The sequence below is a fragment of the Tiliqua scincoides genome, chromosome 5 (assembly GCF_035046505.1).
Source record: "Tiliqua scincoides isolate rTilSci1 chromosome 5, rTilSci1.hap2, whole genome shotgun sequence".
NCBI lineage: Eukaryota > Metazoa > Chordata > Lepidosauria > Squamata > Scincidae > Tiliqua > Tiliqua scincoides.
Window position 1 is genome coordinate 135,078,063 of NC_089825.1, and position 20,354 is coordinate 135,098,416.

A 20,354-nucleotide genomic window follows, 5' to 3' on the forward strand; every position below is an offset into this window, starting at 1 on the left:
TCCTCAACAACAAACAGCTTAACAAGTTCAGGAAACTTTGTCATGTCATGTCATGTTGACTTTATTTTATCTTGGTTAGACAAGATTTGGGGTAACTCCCTTTGGGAAAATTATGATCTACATGTTTTGTCAATAAGAACATAAGAACAGCCCCACTCAATCAGGCCATAGGCCCATCTAGTCCAGCTTCCTGTATCTCACAGCGGCCCACCAAATGCCCCAGGGAGCACACCAGATAACCTCATCCTGGTGCCCTCCCTTTCATCTGGCCTTCTGACATAGCCCATTTCTAAAATCAGGAGGTTGCATATACACATCGTGGCTTGTACCCCGTAATGGATTTTTCTTCCAGAAACATGTCCAATCCCTTTTTAAAGCCATCCAGGCCAGATGCCATCACCACATCCTGTGGCAAGCAGTTCCACAGACCAACCACACACTGAGACTCTTAGGGTCACTGTGACAGCAACACTCCCATCCTGCCTTTGAGAGGAACAACAGTCATTCTCTTGGCTCCAATTTCAGTTTTTTGTCTAAGTTAGAGAAGTGAATTAACCATTAAGCATTAACCATTGAGGATCTCATTTTAAGATCCTTCTATCACTTTATTTGGATAAAGAGAAATCATTTGAGGAGAGAAAGGTTTGGGGTGGGGAGGAGAATATGACTCACATGCCTGCTGTTTCACTCCCCCGCCCCCCCCAGCTCAGTCAGCATGTCAGCTACAGGGACTGTGGCTGACTTTTCAGGGTTTTCCCGACTACAGCCTCAGATCTTCCGGGGGTGAAAGATATAACACACCACTCAGGACTTTGGATTTCTTTTGTTTGGAGGGGTGGGGTGGGGAAGAGGAAGTTGACATTGGGTTTTCTGCAGAACTCTCAAGGAAGCTAAAGTAGTGAAACGACATCCAATCAGATCTTCTGCTTGTCTAAAGCCTCTTGACTCCACCCTTTGTTTGGATAAAGGGAAATCATTTGAAGAGAGAAAGCTTTGTGGTGGGGAGGAGAATATAACTCACACGCCTGCTCTTTCACTCCTCCCCCCCCTCCTCATCATAGGGAGCTGGATTTCTTTGAAGTACCTGCTTCTTCCTGTTATTGCACCATATCAGCTCAGAGTCAGTATAAGAGGCATTGAGAAAGATCAGGACCACAGAGGAGCCTGCAAACTGAGCAGTCAACATCTGCCTGGACAGGAAAAGAGCATCAGAAGGTGAGTTTCTGAGTGCTCTGGGGAGAAGGTCTACATGGCTCAGGGAGCAGGTTCCTGCAGGCTTTAGAGGGTGCAAAGCTACATGGTTTCAGAGTCATTGAAAAGAGGTGATGCTTTAATACAGAAGGACGTATGGGAGGCAAGAAGCGTAAGAGGTTGCTACACTGAACAGAGGAGACACAGGGGAATGGAAAAGGAGCTGAATATTTCTAAGCAGACTGAAAGTACAGCTGCAATCCTAACCTAATGGAACAGTGCGCAGGCTGAAATGTGGCCTGCAATTAATTGCTGAAGTTCATAACAAACACCTGCTTCTGAACTTGACCTGTTTGCATATTCTGTTTGCTTATTACCATGACTGTATGACTGCGCTTCACTTTCCAAAGAACTCAATACATTCCTCAGCTTGGAGGGAGAGACTTCCTTCTCAAGTGGTTTTGGGGGGGCTGTGCTCATTGGATTGGGACAGTTCTGTTGTTGGATTCCTCTTAGCCTGCCCTTTCTCCTCCCCACTAACAGCCCAATCCTGAGTTGCCCAGGGCTCCCAAGCTCGGCAGACCGAGAAGGGCTGCTGCCGGATCCTGTGCCTCCCGGGCTACCGCGTCCCCTTCGGGACATCAGTTACATGTCTCCGAAAGGCTATTTTCATCCCCTTCTCTCAGGTAAGGTAAGCAGCCCTGCAATGGGACTACTCACTTTATGGTGGTAAGGTAAAGGCACTTGTATAGGGCACACAGCCCTACACAAGTGCCTTGGATCCTGTGGAGCAGACACTTGTGGTGTCACCTTCCCAAGGGTGGACCACCCCCCCGCCCTTCACTAGCTATGCCACTAGCGTTAAGGAGTGTCATGTGTGCATTGCTCGGCCTGGTGTATGCGTCTTGTGGCAGCCACAGCAGCTGCATACTCAACATCCCATGCAGGCAGTGAGTTTGGGTGAGATAGAAAAATAAGATTCTGGGAAATTTCTGGGTCCCTTCCTTTGGCTCCTGGGTTTGGGGATAAATTCTGCCTCAGTCAGCATGTCAGCTACAGGGACTGTGGCTGACTTTTCAGGGTTTTCCTGACTACAGCCTCAGAAAAATATAACACACCACTCAGGACTTTGGATTTCTTTTGTTTGGGGGGGTGGGGTGGGGAAGAGGAAGTTGACATTGGGTTTTCTGCAGAACTCTCAAGGAAGCTAAAGTAGTGAAACGACATCCAATCAGATCTTCTGCTTGTCTAAAGCCTCTTGACCCCACCCTTTGTTTGGATAAAGGAAAATCAATCATGTGAGCTGAGAAATGAGTGGGGAGGAGAACATGCCTGCTGCTTCACTCTTCCTCCCCTCCTCCTCACCACAGGGTGTTGGATTTCCTTGAAGTACCTGCTCCTTCCTATTATTGCACCATGTCAGCTCAGAGTCAGTATAAGAGCCATTGAGAAAGACCAGGGCCACAGAGGAGCCTGCAAACTGAGCAGTCAGCATCTGCCTGTCCAACTTCTCCTGTCCAGGAAAAAAAGCATCAGAAAGTGAGTGCCTGAGTACGCTGGGAAGTAGGTCTGCATGGCTCAGGGAGCAGGTTCCTGCAGGCTTTAGAGGGTGCAAAGCTACATGGTTTCAGAGTGTTTGAAAAGTGGTGATAACATTAATGTAGAGGGATGTATGGGAGGCAGGAAGCGCAAGAGGTTGCTCCATTGAACAGAGGAGACACAGGAATGGAAAAGGAGCTTGATACTTCTAAGCAGACTGAAAGTGCAGCTGCAATCCTAACCTAATGGAACAGTGCGCAGGCTGAAATGTGGCCTGTGATTAATTGGTTGGCAACCTTCAGTCTCGAAGGACTATGGTATAAGCCTACAGCACCCAGTATTCCCAGGCGGTCTCCCATCCAAGTACTAACCAGGCCTGACCCTGCTTAGCTTCCGAGATCAGAGATTGGGCACGTGCAGGGTAACAGTTGCTTAATTGGTGGAGTCCATAACAAACACCTGCTTCTGAACTTGGACCTCTCAGGGCCTCTTCACACCTGACCAGTGGTCACCCGCATGATGAACCTCTTCCCATGAAGTGCTGGTTTTTTGACTGTATCTTTTTATAGAACACAGATATTTCAACGTGGTTTGTTTCATTGCATTCTGCATGAAATTACATGATTTATTATTATTGTTGTTGTTAATGTTTATATATATAAATATGATGGCTTTTACACACACACATGTGATGGAGTTATTCTTACAAACTGTGATTTTGGTCCTTAGGGGTGTCATCCACACACCCCCCCCAAGAGAGTACAAATTACACCTTACTGCAGTGGTTCTCAAACATTTAGCACTGGAACCCACTTTTTATAATGACAATCTATCCGGGACCCACCAGAAGTGCTGTTATGGCCGGAAGAGACAACATCAAGCAAATCAAAATAAATAATTATAAATAATTAAATTAAAGTAAAACAATTAAATACCCCTCCCCCAAATCACTAGGATTTTGAGCCCTACCCAGTGCCCAGTTCAATTTAAGTTCTTATGTTTAAACCAGATCACTGTCGGGATCCCTCTGGCTTTGCAAGTCTAAAAATGAAAAAAATGTTTACTAGTTGAAGACTCTGTTTATTCTTTGGGGGGGGAGGGGCTGCCTTCTGGAGGATTTGTTGAGCTCCAGTTCAGTCAGATCAGGACCATTCTGGTGGCCTCACATTCTCCTTTGCCTGACCTGATCACAAGCCAAGGCATGTTTGCTTATTTACTAGTAAACACAACTGTGTGACTTAGTTTCACTTTCCAAGGGGCTCAGTACATTCGTCAGCTTGGAGGGAGGGACTTTCTTCTTGGGTGCTTTTTGGGGGCTGTGTTCATCGGCTTGGGACTGTTCTGGTGTTGTTGGATTGCTCTTAGCCTGCCCTTTCTGATGGACGAATGCAAGTTCACCTAGCATGAGTAAACACGTGATATGGCTCAGTTTCACTTTCCATAGGGCTCCATGCATTTCTGTTTTCTGATTTTCTGGCCATAACATTTGGTAGAAAGGAGATATTTCACTCTTGTTTTTCTCATTGCATTCAGCTGTAAATTACGCATCCAACGGTATAAGACATGGTGGAATTAATCCTTAAACCACGATTTTACTGGGTGACCCCCCCAGTGCGCATCACCCCCCTGTGCACATCTCCTGGTGCGGCCTGCACCCCCTGCACACCCATAGTGATGCCACTGCACCTGACTCTTTTCTGATGTACACCTAAACATATGAACTGCAAATGTGTCAGGCAATGGGTTTGAAAATACACGTCTCAGAGGTGCACCTTTTGGAAGCTGGGATTGGCTGCAGGGGCTTCCCTTCAGGAGCATGTTTGAGAAGAGGTCTAGATTTGCTGCCATAGGTTTAAGTCTGAGGTGGCCTTTCAGGGCATTGCTGTGGTATCTTTGTTTCCTCCTAACTGCACTGCTTGCTGCTGACATGATGACAATGATACCTCAAGGAGGTGCTACTTTTCCAAGTGTTTGTTTGAAACTCACATGCATTTAGAGCTGCACCTTCTTTTCTTGGATGCATTGCTTGCTGCCATTCACTGAATCTTACTGTCCTTCCTGTCCATCCAGCAGGGAACAAGAAGATGTCTCTCCTGACTTCATCTTCTTTTTGTCTTTTTGGCATCCTGATGTCCAGTTTGTTCTTGGGAGGTGAGTCCCTTGAGCAAACCCTTAAGCTATCTTCACATTTTGAAAGGAGCACTGGGGGAAGAACAAAGATCTTCTGTCATCACTTGATGATCAAAACTGGAAGTGAGGATTACAGAGAAATATGTGTGATTAGAATAAAAACAGGTGTAACCTTTTTGAAAGGATGCTAACCCAGCTAATTTCTACTGAGCAAAGGAGTAGAAGCAGTTGCAGACCTAGCCCCTGTGCCTCCCTGGGACACTGGACCACAACACGATCCCCCCCAGAGAAAACTTACCTTGTTATAGAGCCTCAAACGATGTCCGCTGACCATCTGAAAGCGTTCTGAGTCCTCTTGAGGGCTGTTAAACAATATTTCCAGTTTTTATCAGAAAACCTGAGAAGGTTTTCAGAGGATTAGTGAAAGGGCTCCAGAGGGCGTGTGGAGGTGACAGTGGTAGCACATTGGGCACAGCAGACACAGTGGTGCCACCCCCTCAGGCCCTACTGGGGTTTTGTCCCTCTGACCCCCCCCCTAGTAACACCACTGTGTAGAAGGGCCAAAACTGGAGAGACAAGTGGCATCTCTAATTGGTCTAACTTGGGGCAAAAGTCTCCCCCTAGCAGGGAATTTGGGGATACATCAGACGTGAAGCAAAACAGCGTACATGTAGCATTTCCAAATGGAATTCCACAAGACTTCCACAAGACTTTGCCAATTCCGGGTCATGGGATCCTTTTCCTTTAACAGGAAACTTTAAAAGCAATTTTTTCTCATTGCACCATCCATTCTTGCTTTCCTTTTCTCGCTCCTGTCTTCATGCAGCCGAAGCAGAGAGCTGTGACAGAGACTGGATGCAGAACCAGGGCAACTGCTATGCGTATTTTGATGAAAAACTGTCCTGGGCAGAGGCTGAGGTAAGAAGCATTTCTCATCCAAGCAGGAGAGATGCCTTGGTTGGCCTATGTGTTTGCCTCACGGTGCCAGGAAAAGAAAGACAACAGTGGTTTGGATGGTATGTCTATTATTGTTATAGAAGAAGAGCTCCCTATAGACATTCTCTCTCCTGTGCTGATGGACTCCACAGGGGGCTTCTGAAGGATCCATGTGATGCACGTCTTCCTCTTCCCCCATACAAGCATCCAACTGCAGAAGAAATGCTGCCTGTAGGGAGACTTTCTCCCCATGTTTACAATGTAGCAGCAGTCTGAGAACCTTTCCCATTCCCCCTCCCTCCCTGGCATAGTTCTAAGCACCCTGAAAGATCTTCACTAGGGAATGAAATGGAAATTGACAAGAAGATGCTCAGAGGTCCTTGCTCAATTCTTCCAATAGAAATGCCTTCAAAATGGGAAGCAAGGAGAACGGAGGCAAAGTTCATCTCTTTCTTCTCCTTCTTCAGGTTGATTGCCAGAGCTATCGCCATGGGTCTCAACTTGCCTCTGTCCTCAACAAGTTCGAGTCTGAGTTGCTGGCTAAATACATCACCCGTTACCAGAAAAACCCAAGTGACATCTGGATCGGACTCCTTGATGCCCGTCAGGTGAGCATTGGTCGTGTTCCATTCCTGGTGATCGTCCTGTGAAGTTTCAGCCTACGTTGAATCCCACATGCTACTTCTCCCATTCTTGTGGTTGGTCCTCTTCTACCTTTGTACCAGCAACTCCCCAAAAGTCTGTTACGTTTTCCTGGTATTTCTTTAAACGTGATCTGCTTTGCTTCGATTCTACAGAATGGAAAATGGAGATGGGCTGATGGATCCGTTTACAACTACGAGTCCTGGATGGAAAACCAGCCCAACAACCTTAACAAGTCTGAATATTGTGTGGAGCTGACCTATTCCACAGGTAAGTAAACTTACTTCTCAGAGTCTGAGGAAGGATTTGGCAGTCATAGGGGATGCGGGAATGGGCCTGCCTCAGCTACTGTTCTGAGGATCCCTACTTGCCAGTCTAGTACTGGTCTACTTTTTGAACTCTGTAGACCAGCGTTTCTCAAACTGTAGGTTGGGACCCACTAGGTGGATCGCGAGCCAATTTCAGGTGGGTTCCCATTCATTTTGATATTTTATTTTTAATATATTAGACTTGATGCTACCATGGTATGTGATTGCAGTTGATCTGCCCCCCATTCAGCCCCATTTCCTCCCTTTTTCTGTCCCTCCCACACCTTCCATCCTCTTACCACTTCGCCCATCCCCACACCCCATGCTCACTTACTGGTGTCAGGGACATACAGGAAACTCCTGCAGTGTTCATGATGAGAGTGTGGTCTCAGAATGGAACCCAGATTGGGAAGTGGGAAAATGAAGTGGGAATGGGAAACCTCTTGAAGTAGATATCATGAGATTAAAAAAGGAGGAAGAGGAGGAGGGAGAAGAATTAATTGCTGTCTCTTTTCTCCTGGTGCCTTTCTTACTCAGTCTTAGAATATTTATTACATTAGCAGCCTGAGGGCTAGAAGCAAATGGTTTGAATGAATGAAAGCAGAACACCTTATTGGCTAGCTCCATTCAGGCAAAAATGAAGGGTTCCAATGAGAGAAAAAGAGAAGGAACTTTTGTCCTGTCTTTTGCATTTTAGAATTCAACGCATGGAACGATTCTCCCTGCGAGAAACGAAACGCATATGTCTGCAAGTAGGTAACGTAGAACAGGCACTAGCCCCCAACGGTGCCTGCTGGGATGTGAATGGATCTCACCTTGAGGGATTTTTCTGAATGAGAGCCCAATCCTATGCATGTCTACTCAGAAGTAAGTTCCATTGTTGTCAACTGGGCTTACTCCCAGGTGAGTGGATAGGATTGTGGCCTCAATAGGTGTCCCTCTGATATCATTATGTTTGCAAGTCATCAGGCAAAGCAAATTTCCAGCTCCCATCCTAGAGAATACTATCTCTGAAGAACTGCCTTCTGGGAATCCCTCTTGTCTGATCCTTTTTTTATTGCAACAGCACAACAGCATGTTAATAAGTGTTTTCTTCTGCATATATTTCTGAAGTTGTCATTCCACCCACACTCCTTTTGCAAAACTAGATGGAGGGCAGCAGAGCTCCTCTTGCCCCCGTTTTCTGCAGCAGAATTTGGGCTGGTGCAGCTTCTCACATTCCTGCATGACAAGCCGCACTTGCCTTAAATCTTTCTCCTTCACACTTGTGAAAAGTACAGGAATCCATTAATTGTACATGTCTATATCCTGCCTTCCCAGAATATACCCCCCCCCTGCAGATAGCTGAAGAAATGCCTCAGGAGTCACTGCTGGCACCAAGAAGCAAAGTGTTGCTATGTGGTAGAGAACAGGTGGGCCCACTCATGACTATCAGGGCTTCCTGTTCACAGCACCCCTCCATGCACGGGTGCGCGCACACACACAAAAGGTGTGAAAAGTCCCACATTTTATCTTCTGGTTCTGTGGTCAAAAGGGACCATCCCCTTCTCAGCTGGGTGAAGACCCTCACATCATGATATGAATTTTATCCTCTCCTGTGAGGGGGATTAGACTGAAGGAGAGTCTTGAGTGTCCCAGAGTCACCTGGTGGGCTGCAAGACTGAGCAGGGATTTGAACGCAGGTCTCCCTGTGCCTAGCTTGACACACAGACCATTGTGCCCCACTTGCTTTTTGATCAGGGAGGGGGTGTTTACTGTGCTGTTGCCTGTTCACTAAAACCTGGGAGGAAGGCAGCAGATATAGTCTACCAAGGTTACTAGGGTGTGGTTGGTCTGTGGAACTCCTTGCCACAGGATGTGGTGATGGCAACTGGCCTCGATGCCTTTAAAAGGGGATTGGACAAGTTTCTGGAGGAAAAATCCATTATGGGGTACAAGCCATGATGTGTATGCGCAACCTTCTGATTTTTGAAATGGGCTATGTCAGAATGCCAGATGCAAGGGAGGGCACCAGGATGAGGTCTCTTGTTATCTGGTGTGCTCCCTGAGGCTTTTGGTGGGCCGCTGTGAGATACAAGAAGCTGGACTAGATGGGCCTATGGTCTGATCCAGTGGGGCTGTTCTTATGTTCTTAGGTAAGGGAACTTTTGCTCTCTTACCCAGGGATAAGCTTCCACATCTCAAACTCAACCTGAGCAAGCAAATTTGCTGGCACAGTTCCATGTGGACCTGCTCTGTTGGATGGTTCTGGGAAGGGGGTAAGGATTTGGTAGCCACTGCTGTCGCTGAACCTGCCTCCTTCCCAGATCCGACCCACCTATCCCCATTGCCTCCCCATTCCACCCCTGTAGCCCCTATCACCACATTGTTCCATCTTCCCCACCTCTGTTCTGCCCTTCCCCAACCCCACCTTGCCTGCCAACCTACCTGCCTTGGCGGGTGGATCTGCTGGCACATGTGGGAACGCTCTGGCCTTCTTGCTGGCATTCCAGCAGTGCTTGCCTCTGCATGATGCTGGAGAATTTAACTCCAATAAGGCATTTCATGCTGGGGCAACACTCGTTAGGATTGGACTGTAAGGTTGCAATCCTATACACACTTTCCTTGGAGTAAGTCCCATGGACCACAATGGAACTGTTGAGTAGACGTACATAGAATTGTGCTATAAGAAACAAATTTCAAAAATTCAAAATGAACTACGGTTTTTGAATGGATTTTGAAAATTAAACATACTTGTTTTAAGTTGCTGAATTGCCTTTTCAGGAAAAGCTCCCAAAACGATCTTGGCAACCTGCCCACCTCACATTCCTTACTGAGAGGTGAGCTCCCGTTGAGTTTTATGGAAAGGAACTATATATTAGATCACAAAATGCAATCCGACACCTTTGCCTGTGATTAGGGTTGTTGCCATCACTTTTTTCTGGCAGGGACACTGTGCCTTTAAAAGTTAAATGATGGGCAGAAATTCTACAGTCAGGGCCGGCCTTAGGGTGATTTTCCTCAACTTCCTGAAATTGGGCCCTGCCTCTAACAGAGCCCCACACTAGGCTGGCAGATCATTGGAGATAGTACTGATTTCCAGGCAGCGACGCACCAAGCCGGCTGCAGAGGCTGCCTGGACTGAGCAAGCCCTTGTGTGAAGCTAAAGGTGACTTGCACACTTGACTTGCCCGTCTCCAGAGCCTGCCACTTCAGCTTCACTCAGCCTGGGCAGTCGGTGCTATTGCAGCACATGGCGCAAGACTTCAAAAGCACCTTGACGCTGCAGCAGCCCTTCCTTCTTTGTTCAGGGCAGGTACAGCTTGACACAATTTATTATCCTATCCTTTTCATATGGGGAGGGGGTAGCGGCTGGAGCAGTGGCTGCCCCCACCCCTTCTAGCTTCACTCCTTCCTCATCAGAGCCCAATCACGGCAGCCCCACACTCCTGGAGCTGGGAGGGAAGCAGGGAGAGAAAGATCCCATAGCTGTTTGGGGAGGTGGAGCTGAGCAGCACCATCCAGTAGAGAAAGTAAAACAGGGGAGGGGAGGAGAACTGCTGAATTTCCCTCCACCTGGTAGAGTGCTCCTGATACGGGGCAGTACAAAGCAGTTGCAGACCTGTCCTCAAGGCACTCCGGGGCAAAGGTCCACGATGGCGCCCCCCTGCGCAAAGCCATGCCGCACTCACCTGCAGCAAACAGCCTTATGAGACTCCGGGATCGATCAGGGAATCCATCAGAGGCTTCCCTGCGGTCTTAAACAGTGCTTCGGCACTTTTCCTTACCCTCTCTCTGTTCTCCATGGAGCTGGGGTGTGCGATGATGAAGGTAGATCTTGCCAAGGAGGAGCTACGCTGCCTTTGCCCACACTCCAGAATTATGAATCACTCTCCAACTACTGACACCGCAGCAGGCAAGGGAACCAGAGTGAGCAGCTGTTGCATTATTATGGGAGAAGGGAATAGGCAAACAGAGGCTGCTTGTTCCGCATAACAGGGGTTATGCTGGAAGATTCCTTTGCAGACCCACTGCAAAAAGCCCAGCAACAGGAAGGAGTCCGATTGTCAGGCTGCTTGTCGCCACTATGTGCACATTAGGATGCATGCCTAGATCTAGCTTGGCTTACTTTCAACTCAACTATGCAATCATCCAATCACTTCGTCTTGGGCAGAATGTGCAAAGCCAAATGCAAGCTGCACAGCTAGGCACGGGGAGAGTGTCTTTTTGCCTCACCACTGGTACCTAGCAACCCCCCACCCCCACATTAGGATGTTTCCACTGTAGAGAAAGATATTTGAGAAATCACAGTGCCTTGTGAACAAGCATCCACCCCCTTCTTCCTTGCCTACCAGTGGGAGCTGGGTAAACTTTTGACGCCCTTTGCAAATAACCAGAGGGAACAAGCAGGATCCACCGTGGAATCATGGCATATATACCATATGTTTATTTGCAGGATCCTGCATTTCCCATCTTATCGGACATGTCTTATCAGGCTCCTATAAGATGACAAGGTGCACCTGCTGAAATTCCTGTTCCTACACAATTGTTAAAGGTCCAGGAACCCTCAAGTTGAAAGTTTGCCCACCCCTGTCTTAGGACCATTTCAGATACCATTTTCAAGAAAGTGTGTGAACGTGAGGCACCAAAATCTGTTGCAGTGGTGATTACAAAGAAATAGTTCCTGATGTACTTTTGGATATTGCTTAAAAAAAATGTTAGTACTTTCTTTGCTTCCCTGGTGCAGCACATTTTGGACTGTAGAGGCCTGTGAGGCCCCAAAATCTGTAGTGGTGCTGGTGGCGATAACAGAGATAAAATCTCATATATTTGGACATTGCTTAATAAGAGTACTAATATTCTCTCTCTCTTTCTTCCCCCCCTCTCTCTGGATTGTGCACCTGGTCTTTAAATAGTTTCTACATTCTTAATAAGTTATTTATTTGTAAGTTCTTAATAAAGTTATTTATGACATTTGTGATTATTAGTTATTTGTGACCCTGGAGGGGGGTCCCGCAAAAGTGTTTCCAGTTGGGCCCGCAGCTCCTGAGGCCCGCCCCGCACAAAGTATCATGCTAACATGCTGGCTGAAGGCTAAAAAACTACAATTTGACAGTCAGAAAACTGCATTTATGTTGGTGAAATGTATTCACCCAAACAGCAGAAGAGAGGTACCTTTATTCTTCACAATGTAACAGAATCACAGAAGAGAGGTGCCTTTATTGTTTTTGGCCTGTCTGGTGTTTGCTTTCAGCTCAATCTTGAGCTACCTAGCTACTTTTGTCCCCTTCCCCCAGGGAAACGGAGTAGCCTCACAATGGGGCTACTCAACTCGCTGCCAACAAAAAGCTTGGCGGTGAATCGAGAATGTTCGTGTTGGGTGGTGAGCCCAACGCGAAATCTCTGGATCCGGTGGAGCAAAGGTCCACTGGTTCCGTTTCCCTCCCTCTCCACTCCCTCCCCGGAACGCCTCCTCCCTGTCTCCCCCATGCCCCCATTTACCTCTCTGCTGCTCGGCGGTCCATGCACCCACTGAGCGGTGGAGCTTGGACGCCTGCCCAGTGGTAGCCCAGCACCGGCAAACACTGGGCTACCACTGGTGCTCGCCCAGCGGTAGGGCCCGCAAATGTGACTTACAGTACATTTGCAACAGTGCGCACTGGTGGTGAGCTGGCGCTCTGAGCTCAGAATTGGGCTCCTAGTCCAAGAAAAGAAAATTTTCTTTTTCTACTCATTAACAGCATTTCTGCTAATTGATAGCAATTCACCATGTGCCCAGCAGGGGGAACAAGGAGATGTTGCTAGTGGGAAGCAGACAACAGGGGAAGCAGCATGCAGGCGCTCACACAGAGAAAGAGCAAGGCTTCAGTGGCTGCTAAAGTGGAAAAATAGCCCTAATGACAGGGAGAGTGAAAGAAAAGTTGCTTAAAACCCATCCCCAGCCTGGAGGGTCACCATCCCTTGGGGAGTTGGTGGGGCAACAGCCCTTCTGGAGGCTGACTGGGGCCGGCTGGCTGAGTGTCCAATTCCCTCGACTGCGGCGGTGCCAGCCACTGTGGAGCCAATTACCCAGGCTGACGCAGGGCACTGGCTTTCCTTGTGCCACCCTGGGGCCAGGAAGGCCAGTGCCACTCCGCCGTGAGCCATACTTAATTGCAATTATTTCTGGTGGTGAAAAAAGTGGGCGCTGCTCTAAATGACCACCTCTTCCCCCCCTTTTAAATTTTATTTTATTTTGCGCAACAGAAAAAAACATACAGAAATGTGATCATTATAAATTTACCAGTTACCAAAAAAATTGGATATACTAACAGTCTGTAATATTAAATAAATGTATCTACATGCAGTTTTAAGTGTTTTGTCAAGGTATGGCCTCCTGATAGTTCCAAATCTATCTGTATGCAGCTATGTCTATAAGCGAATTGCCTAAAAACTGCAGAAGATCATCCATTCACTGAACTCAAGTCAGAGGGTTGCATTCCTTCCAATTAAGTACTGTAAGTCTTTTTGCCATCGTGAGGGCACAGAGAGTCCACTTTCGTTGACCTGTTGGTAATCTTCAAGCCTCAGGTAAATAGTTCAGAAAGACGTTGTTGTCCTTGGTCATGAGTACAGGCCTGCCCTGCTGGGGCTAAAGGCTGGTGGATGCGTCCCAGGGCGGCACAGAGTGAAATGAATCACACAGACACCCAGTAAGAGCAGAAGAAAAACAAAGTTTGTTTATTGAGAATTCTCAAGGCTCTCCAGAGACCTGAATCTCAGATCAGGCGAGAGCCCCGAGCCTTTGCTACACACAGCTTATATAGAAAGTTACAAAGCATTGGAATTTCTAAATGTCAATAAAAAAATTACAGTGATCAATAAATTATGCTTTTAGTATATGGTGTTGGCATCACAAGAACATATAAGAAAAGCCCCACTGGATCAGGCCATAGGTCCATCTAGTCCAGCTTCCTATATCTCACAGCGGCCCACCAAATGCCCCAAGGAGCACACCAGATAACAAGAGACCTCATCCTGGTGCCCTCCCTTGCATCTGACATAGCCCATTTCTAAAATCAGAAGGTGGAACATACACATCATTGTTTGTAACCCGTGATGGATTTTTCCTCCAGAAACTTGTCCAATCCCCTTTTAAAGGCATCCAGGCCAGATGCCATCACCACATCCTGTGGCAAGGAGTTCCACAGACCAACCACACGCTGAGTAAAGAAATATTTTCTTTTGTCTGTTCTAACTCTCCCAACACTCAATTTTAGTGGATGTCCCCTGGTTCTGGTGTTATGTGAGAGTGTAAAGAGCATCTCTCTATCCACTTTATCCTTCCCCTGCATAAAATGGTATGTCTCAATCATGTCCCCCCTCAGGCATCTCTTTTCTAGGCTGAAGAGAAATTTCCAGATAATATTTCCTGGCTTGGAAACCATGAATGCCACAACCACTGTCATAGTTTTGGCCAAGACAGACAAAACAGCAATAGAGAAGATGATGCCAAAGGTTGTTTGCTGGACAAGGCAGGTTATATTTTTGTAGGCTTTCCAATGAAGAACAAAGAGCAGAAGAAGCAAAGTAGAAGGGAAATGAGGATAATGTATGTGAGGGTCTGGTTGTTTGCTTTGATGATGGGAGTGTCCCTCTGCTGGCAAATCCCATCCATTGGGGATGGGTTGGGGTTGACTGCGGTACAACCCAGGGCAAGGAGAATCAATTCCCCTTACCCAGGGTAACACAGTAGGAGCCTAAATGTGGCTACTCAGATTTGTGCCACCTAATCCGATGGCACAGATCCAAGTGGTCCGATGCAAGGCCAGACCAGGTCACCCAGAAGCATGATTAGGATCCAGCTTAAGTACGGGATCCTGGTCCCCCCCAGGGCCTGGTCCGTCCACAGGCCTGTCCACCATCCATCATGCCCTGGCCCCAGAATGCACTCAAAATGCCCTTTCCCTGAGCTTCCCAGACCCCCGCACTGGCTGAAGCCATTCTGCGCAAACTTACCAGATGCTCATGCTCTGGAGGCTGAATTCTCCTTACAGTACTTCACCTTATGACACTTTTGCAATATCCGGAGGCCGGTGCAAACGACTTGTGCTGGCCTAGAGCACCTTTTGAGTTGTACCCTTAATTTGATTTGATTTTGTTGTATGGGGTGTGTTAAATATTTTCCTGCTTGATGTTGTCACATTTGGCTATGACATCATTTCCAGGTTAATGACATCACTCCTGGTGGGTCTCGACAGATTATCTTTCTAAAAGGTGGGTCCCGGTGCTAAAAAGTTTGAGAACCACTGATCTAAGGGTTCTAGTCGCTTCAGAAAATTGAGAAATGTGCATCACAGACTCACTGTGTGCTTGAGACAATGAGATGGGTGTGTTGGAAAACCAATGCAGCTAACCCACTGGGACCTGTATTTGGATGCAGGACCCATTGGTCAGATATCATAGTAAGGTCAGTAGATACCACTCACATGTTACTTTTCTGGCTCAGTGTGGCTGGCTGGCAAGCCATCTGGTTGGACGCAAAGAACTACCATGCTCACTGCTCTGTGGGAAGCAGTGCAGTCCAGCTGCGCCAGCCCTTTGGGGTTGACAATGATAAGCTCTCTCTGTCTCTGATGGAGGGTAGCTTTGAGTCAGGTTGGCAACACCCATTAATTACTTGGGAGGAACCAGATGCTTACGAGATGGTTCCTTGACAAAGTGGCCTGCACACAGAGTCCCCTGCTGCAGGTCTTTTCTCTCTCTAACATCTGTAAAAATTGATCACTGTTTGTGGTTGGGCTGGACTGACCAGGGGGGTGGGTAATGGCCGGGGGGGTGCATGGGTAATGACTATGGCAGCATCTGCTGACACTACTACCTAGATCACTTACCTAATACACTTTTAAAGTGATCATAACTTATAACTATAAAGTATAAAAATGTCTTTCAAATAAAAACAACACACACACACACACACACACACACACACACTCTTTATGCATTTTTCATCCTTGGGAAAAAATGAAATCTCCAAAAAAAAATTTAAGAACATCTCTAGTTATTAGATTTCTCATCACTGTCTTCTTATTAACTGTTCTCGTTTGTTCAATTCAGCCCGCAGTATAATGATATAGCATTTGGGAGAAAAGATGCAGCCCAGGAGCCCAGCACTAGAGGCCAAGATGGAGAAGATCTCCACAGCCACCATGTATTTTCCTTTGGTGCTCAGGTAGGTCGGCACAAAGGACAGCCACACACTGCAAAAGACCAGCATGCTGAAGGTGATGAACTTGGCTTCGTTAAAGGTGTCTGGCAATTTCCTGGCTAGAAAAGCCACACTGAAGCTGACAAAGGCCAGGAAGCCCAGGTAACCCAGGACAAAGTAGAACATGGAGGCTAAACCTTCATTACACTGGACTATGATTTCTCTGAACAAGGAGTGCGTGTCCAGCTCTGGGAATGGAGGAGAAACACCCAACCAAAAGGCACAAATTCCTACTTGAACAAGAGAACATGAAAACACAATGGAATGTGCCAGTCTTTTCCCCACCCACTTCCGGAAAACATTTCCTGGCTTGGAGGCCATGAAAGCCACCACCACTGTGATGGTTTTGGCCAAGATTGAAGAAACAGCAATGGAGAAGATGAGGCCAAAGGCTGTTTGTCGGACAAGGCAGGTTGTTTTTGAAGACTTTCCAATGAAGAGCAAAGAACACAGGAAGCAAAGAAGGAGAGAAATGAGGAGGACGTAGGTGAGGCTCCGGTTGTTGGCTTTGATGATGGGAGTGTCCCTTTGCTGAATGAAGATTCCCAACACCAGAGCAGTGATGGCAGCAAAGAGAAGAGCCAAGACAGCTAAAGTCATGCCCAAGGGTTCTGCATAAGACAAAAAGCTTAGAGTCTTTGGGAGTCATCCATCTTGGTGCTTGTTTGGATAGTGATCTTCTATACAAGGAATACAGTTATCCATGTCTGAAAATGGAGCACATGTTGGCACTGTCACCCTCTGCAAGGCAAGTAAGAAAGCTCCATGGCATGGACTAAACAGGACAGGGAGATGGGTCTAAAACCCACAGCGGTCTGTCTGAAAAGGTCTGGCCTGTCACTGAGCGACGTTAAAGCCAGATTGATCCAAAGTGATGTGTTTATTATTTTTCTAACAATCTAAATCTACTCCCCCCAATGGAAGCACACCACTGGAGTGCATTCTGCACCGTTGGGAGGGCAGTTGCAGAGGTCTCCTACAGGTAAGAGAACATTTGTTCTCTTGACCAGGGGTAAGCCACCTCTGCCCAAATGGGTCCACCCAGACCTGTGCCGGTGATCTTGCTGGTGCACGTCTGAGTGGAACAAGGTAGGTGGACCAAGGCCAAGAAGAGAGATAAGGTAGCAGTGGAATGGCTGCCACCAATAACCACCATTTCCTGCCTTTGACACCTTCTATTCTTGTCCCAGTCCCTGCCTCATTCTCACTCCTCCCTGCTCCATTCGGCACTAACTGATCAGCCCCAAGGACCCTGTGGAGGCCACTGGTCCTCTTGCTGCCACCGCCTGGCCATTGCCAGTCACTGTCTGCGATAATGGCCAGGCTGTGATCTATGCAGTGTCGCATTTTGTGGCTTCTGTAAAGTACGATGCTCTGCCAGAATGTGGGTTCTGGGCACAGCAGACATAAGAACATAAGAACAGCCCCACTGGATCAGGCCATAGGCCCATCAAGTCCAGCTTCCTGTATCTCACAGCAGCCCACCAAATGCCCCAGGGAGCGCACCAGATAACAAGAGACCTCATTCTGGTGCCCTCCCCTGCATCTGGCATTCTGACATAGCCCATTTCTAAAATCAGGAGGTTGCGCATACACATCATGGCTTGTTACCCGTAATGGATTTTTCCTCCAGAAACTTGTCCAATCCCCTTTTAAAGGCGTCCAGGCCAGACGCCACCACCACATCCTGTGGCAAGGAGTTCCACAGACCAACCACATGCTGAATAAAGAAAGTCTAACAGCCAGAACTGAGATCCAAATTTTGAAATCCTGATTCAGATAGGATATGAGACAAAGATACAAGTCTACTGTATAAGATTGGGAGGATCTCTGTTTTTAACAGGTTTGGGGACTGAAGTAATCTCAGATTTCTCCCATGATTTTGGCATTTGAACTGGAAACTTGGGGTTACTCATCCTTTACGCAAAGATTGTCTTGGAACATTTCCTATAAGCCCTCTGGGAGTTAGTCTGGGCCATTAGAATCTTGTATTTAAGGTTCAAAGTTTCTTCCAAAATTCCTGGTGCTTCTGATAAGTTAACATAATCAGTTCCATATTTCCTAACAGCACATGCCTTACCTATTTGGTTTGAGATCTTCCCTTCTGGACATGATGCACAGTCATAGCAGCAAAATTTCTCTCCCTCTTTCCTTTTTCTGCAGGAACCAGGCTGACATTTGTCATTACACAGAGACAAGGGAGGCACCTGCCCTTAAACAAGAGGAGAGGTGAACAGTGAAGACATTTTGGGGAGCTTTGCTGTCCAAATTATGTGCCTGTTAAGAGGAGGGCTAATGACAGAGCGCAATACTATCTTTGTGTTCACAGATGGCACATTGCGTGGGACAGGCGCATAAAATTATACGCTTAAATACAAATGAATACGCTTAAATACAAATGAATTATGAATGAATGAATACAAATGAATACGCTTAAATACAAATGAAAATTTGTAAATTTGTAAAGGCGCATAAAATTATACGCTTAAATACAAATGAAAATACATTTTCCAGAGAAAATGTAGTCATCGAAGAAGCACTGAACAACATTGAGTGCCTGCCTGTGCTGGAGGAGCTTGACAGTGAACCAACCCTAGAAGAACTTCACGTGGCCCTGGACTCCCTTGCCTTTGGCAAGGCACCTGGAAAAGACAGCATCCCTGCTGAAGTCCTAAAATGCTGCAAAGAGATCATCGTCACTGAGCTGCATGAAATCCTCTGTCCCTGCTGGAGAGAAGGTGGAGTACCTCAAGACATGAGGGATGCAAACATCATCACGCTGTACAAGAACAAAGGTGACAGGGGTGACTGCAACAACTACCGCGGCATCTCTCTCCTCAGCGTTGTAGGAAAGCTGTTTGCCCGAGTTGTACTAAAGAGGCTCCAGGTACTTGCAGAGAGCGTCTATCCAGAATCGCAGTGTGGATTCCGAGCCAACAGGTCCACCACTGATATGGTATTCTCCCTTAGACAACTGCAGGAGAAATGCAGGGAACAACGACAGCCACTCTTTATAGCCTTCATAGATCTCACAAAGGCTTTCGACCTGGTCAGCAGAGACGGCCTCTTCAAGATTCTCCCCAAGATTTGATGTCCACCCAGGCTCCTCAGCATCATCAGATCTTTCCACAAGGACATGAAGGGCACTGTTGTCTTCGATGGCTCCACATCAGACCCTTTTGACATCCGAAGCGGAGTGAAGCAGGGCTGTGTTCTTGCACCAACCTTGTTTGGGATTTTCTTCGCTGTCCTGCTGAAGCAGGCCTTTGGAACTGCAACAGAAGGCATCTATCTCCGGACCAGATCAGACGGAAAGCTCTTCAACCTCTCCAGACTGAGAGCAAAATCCAAAGTCCAGCTGAAATGTCTGCGTGACTTCCTCTTTGCCGACGATGCAGCTGTCACTACCCACTCTGCCAAAGATCTCCAGCAGCTCATGGATCATTTTAGCAAGGCCTGCCAAGATTTTGGACTGACAATCAGCCTGAAGAAAACACAGGTCATGGTTCAGGATGTGGACTCACCTCCCTGCATTACAATCTCTGAGCATGAACTGGAGGTTGTCCATGACTTTGTGTACCTTGGCTCAACGATCTCCGACACTCATTCTCTCGATACCGAGCTAAACAAGCGCATCGGTAAAGCAGCTACCACGTTTTCCAGACTCACAAAGAGAGTCTGGTCCAACAAGAAGCTGACGGAACATACCAAGATCCAGGTCTACAGAGCTTGCGTCCTGAGTACACTTCTGTACTGCAGCGAGTCATGGACTCTTCGCTCACAACAGGAGAGGAAACTGAGCGCTTTCCACATGCGCTGCCTCCAACGCATCCTCGGCATCATCTGGCAGGACAAAGTTCCAAACAACACAGTCCTGGAACGTGCTGGAATCCCTAGCATGTATTCACTGCTGAAACAGAGACGCCTGCGTTGGCTTGGTCATGTTGTGAGAATGGATGATGGCCGGATCCCAAAGGATCTCCTCTATGGAGAACTCGTGCAAGGAAAGCACCCTACAGGTAGACCACAGCTGCGATACAAGGACATCTGCAAGAGGGATCTGAAGGCCTTAGGGATGGACCTCAACAAGTGGGAAACCCTGGCCTCTGAGCGACCCGCTTGGAGGCAGGCTGTGCAGCATGGCCTTTCCCAGCTTGAAGAGACACTTTGCCAACAGTCTGAGGCTAAGAGGCAAAGAAGGAAGGCCCATAGCCAGGGAGACAGACCAGGGACAGACTGCACTTGCTCCCGGTGTGGAAGGGATTGTCACTCCCGGATTGGCCTTTTCAGCCACACTAGACGCTGTGCCAGAACCACCTTTCAGAGCGCGATACCATAGTCTTTCGAGACTGAAGGTTGCCAATACAAAATACAAATGGAAG

The 20,354-nt window shown here is 47.4% G+C and overlaps 1 protein-coding gene and 1 pseudogene across 2 annotated transcripts; one reads left to right on the plus strand and one right to left on the minus strand.

Moving 5' to 3' along the window:
- The first annotated feature begins 1,136 nt into the window (after positions 1 to 1,136).
- On the plus strand, positions 1,137 to 18,701 carry LOC136652167 (C-type lectin BpLec-like). Of its 2 annotated transcripts, XM_066629084.1 has the most exons (8): positions 1,137 to 1,215; positions 1,735 to 1,877; positions 4,801 to 4,881; positions 5,687 to 5,778; positions 6,264 to 6,404; positions 6,594 to 6,708; positions 7,444 to 7,498; positions 18,136 to 18,701. In XM_066629084.1, the coding sequence occupies exons 2-8, from the start codon at positions 1,841 to 1,843 to the stop codon at positions 18,203 to 18,205; spliced, it is 591 nt and encodes a 196-aa protein (XP_066485181.1). In that variant the 5' UTR covers positions 1,137 to 1,215; positions 1,735 to 1,840; the 3' UTR covers positions 18,206 to 18,701. The 2 variants fall into 2 exon arrangements, with proteins under 2 accessions (XP_066485181.1, XP_066485182.1); XM_066629085.1 differs by lacking the exon at positions 18,136 to 18,701 and having other exon boundaries at positions 7,444 to 9,212.
- On the minus strand, positions 15,781 to 16,677 carry LOC136651195 (vomeronasal type-2 receptor 26-like; annotated as a pseudogene).
- Positions 18,702 to 20,354: the final 1,653 nt, after the last annotated feature.

What these genes read in the sequence shown, in the direction of transcription:
- LOC136652167 (XM_066629084.1), top strand. Translation starts at nt 1,841, where the DNA reads ATGTCTCCGAAAGGCTATTTTCATCCCCTTCTCTCAG. An exon ending in TTTTCATCCCCTTCTCTCAG is followed by an intron (nt 1,878 to 4,800) that starts GTAAGGTAAGCA and finishes CTGTCCATCCAG; the next exon opens with CAGGGAACAAGAAGATGTCT. An exon ending in CGAAACGCATATGTCTGCAA is followed by an intron (nt 7,499 to 18,135) that starts GTAGGTAACGTA and finishes CTTTTTCTGCAG; the next exon opens with GAACCAGGCTGACATTTGTC.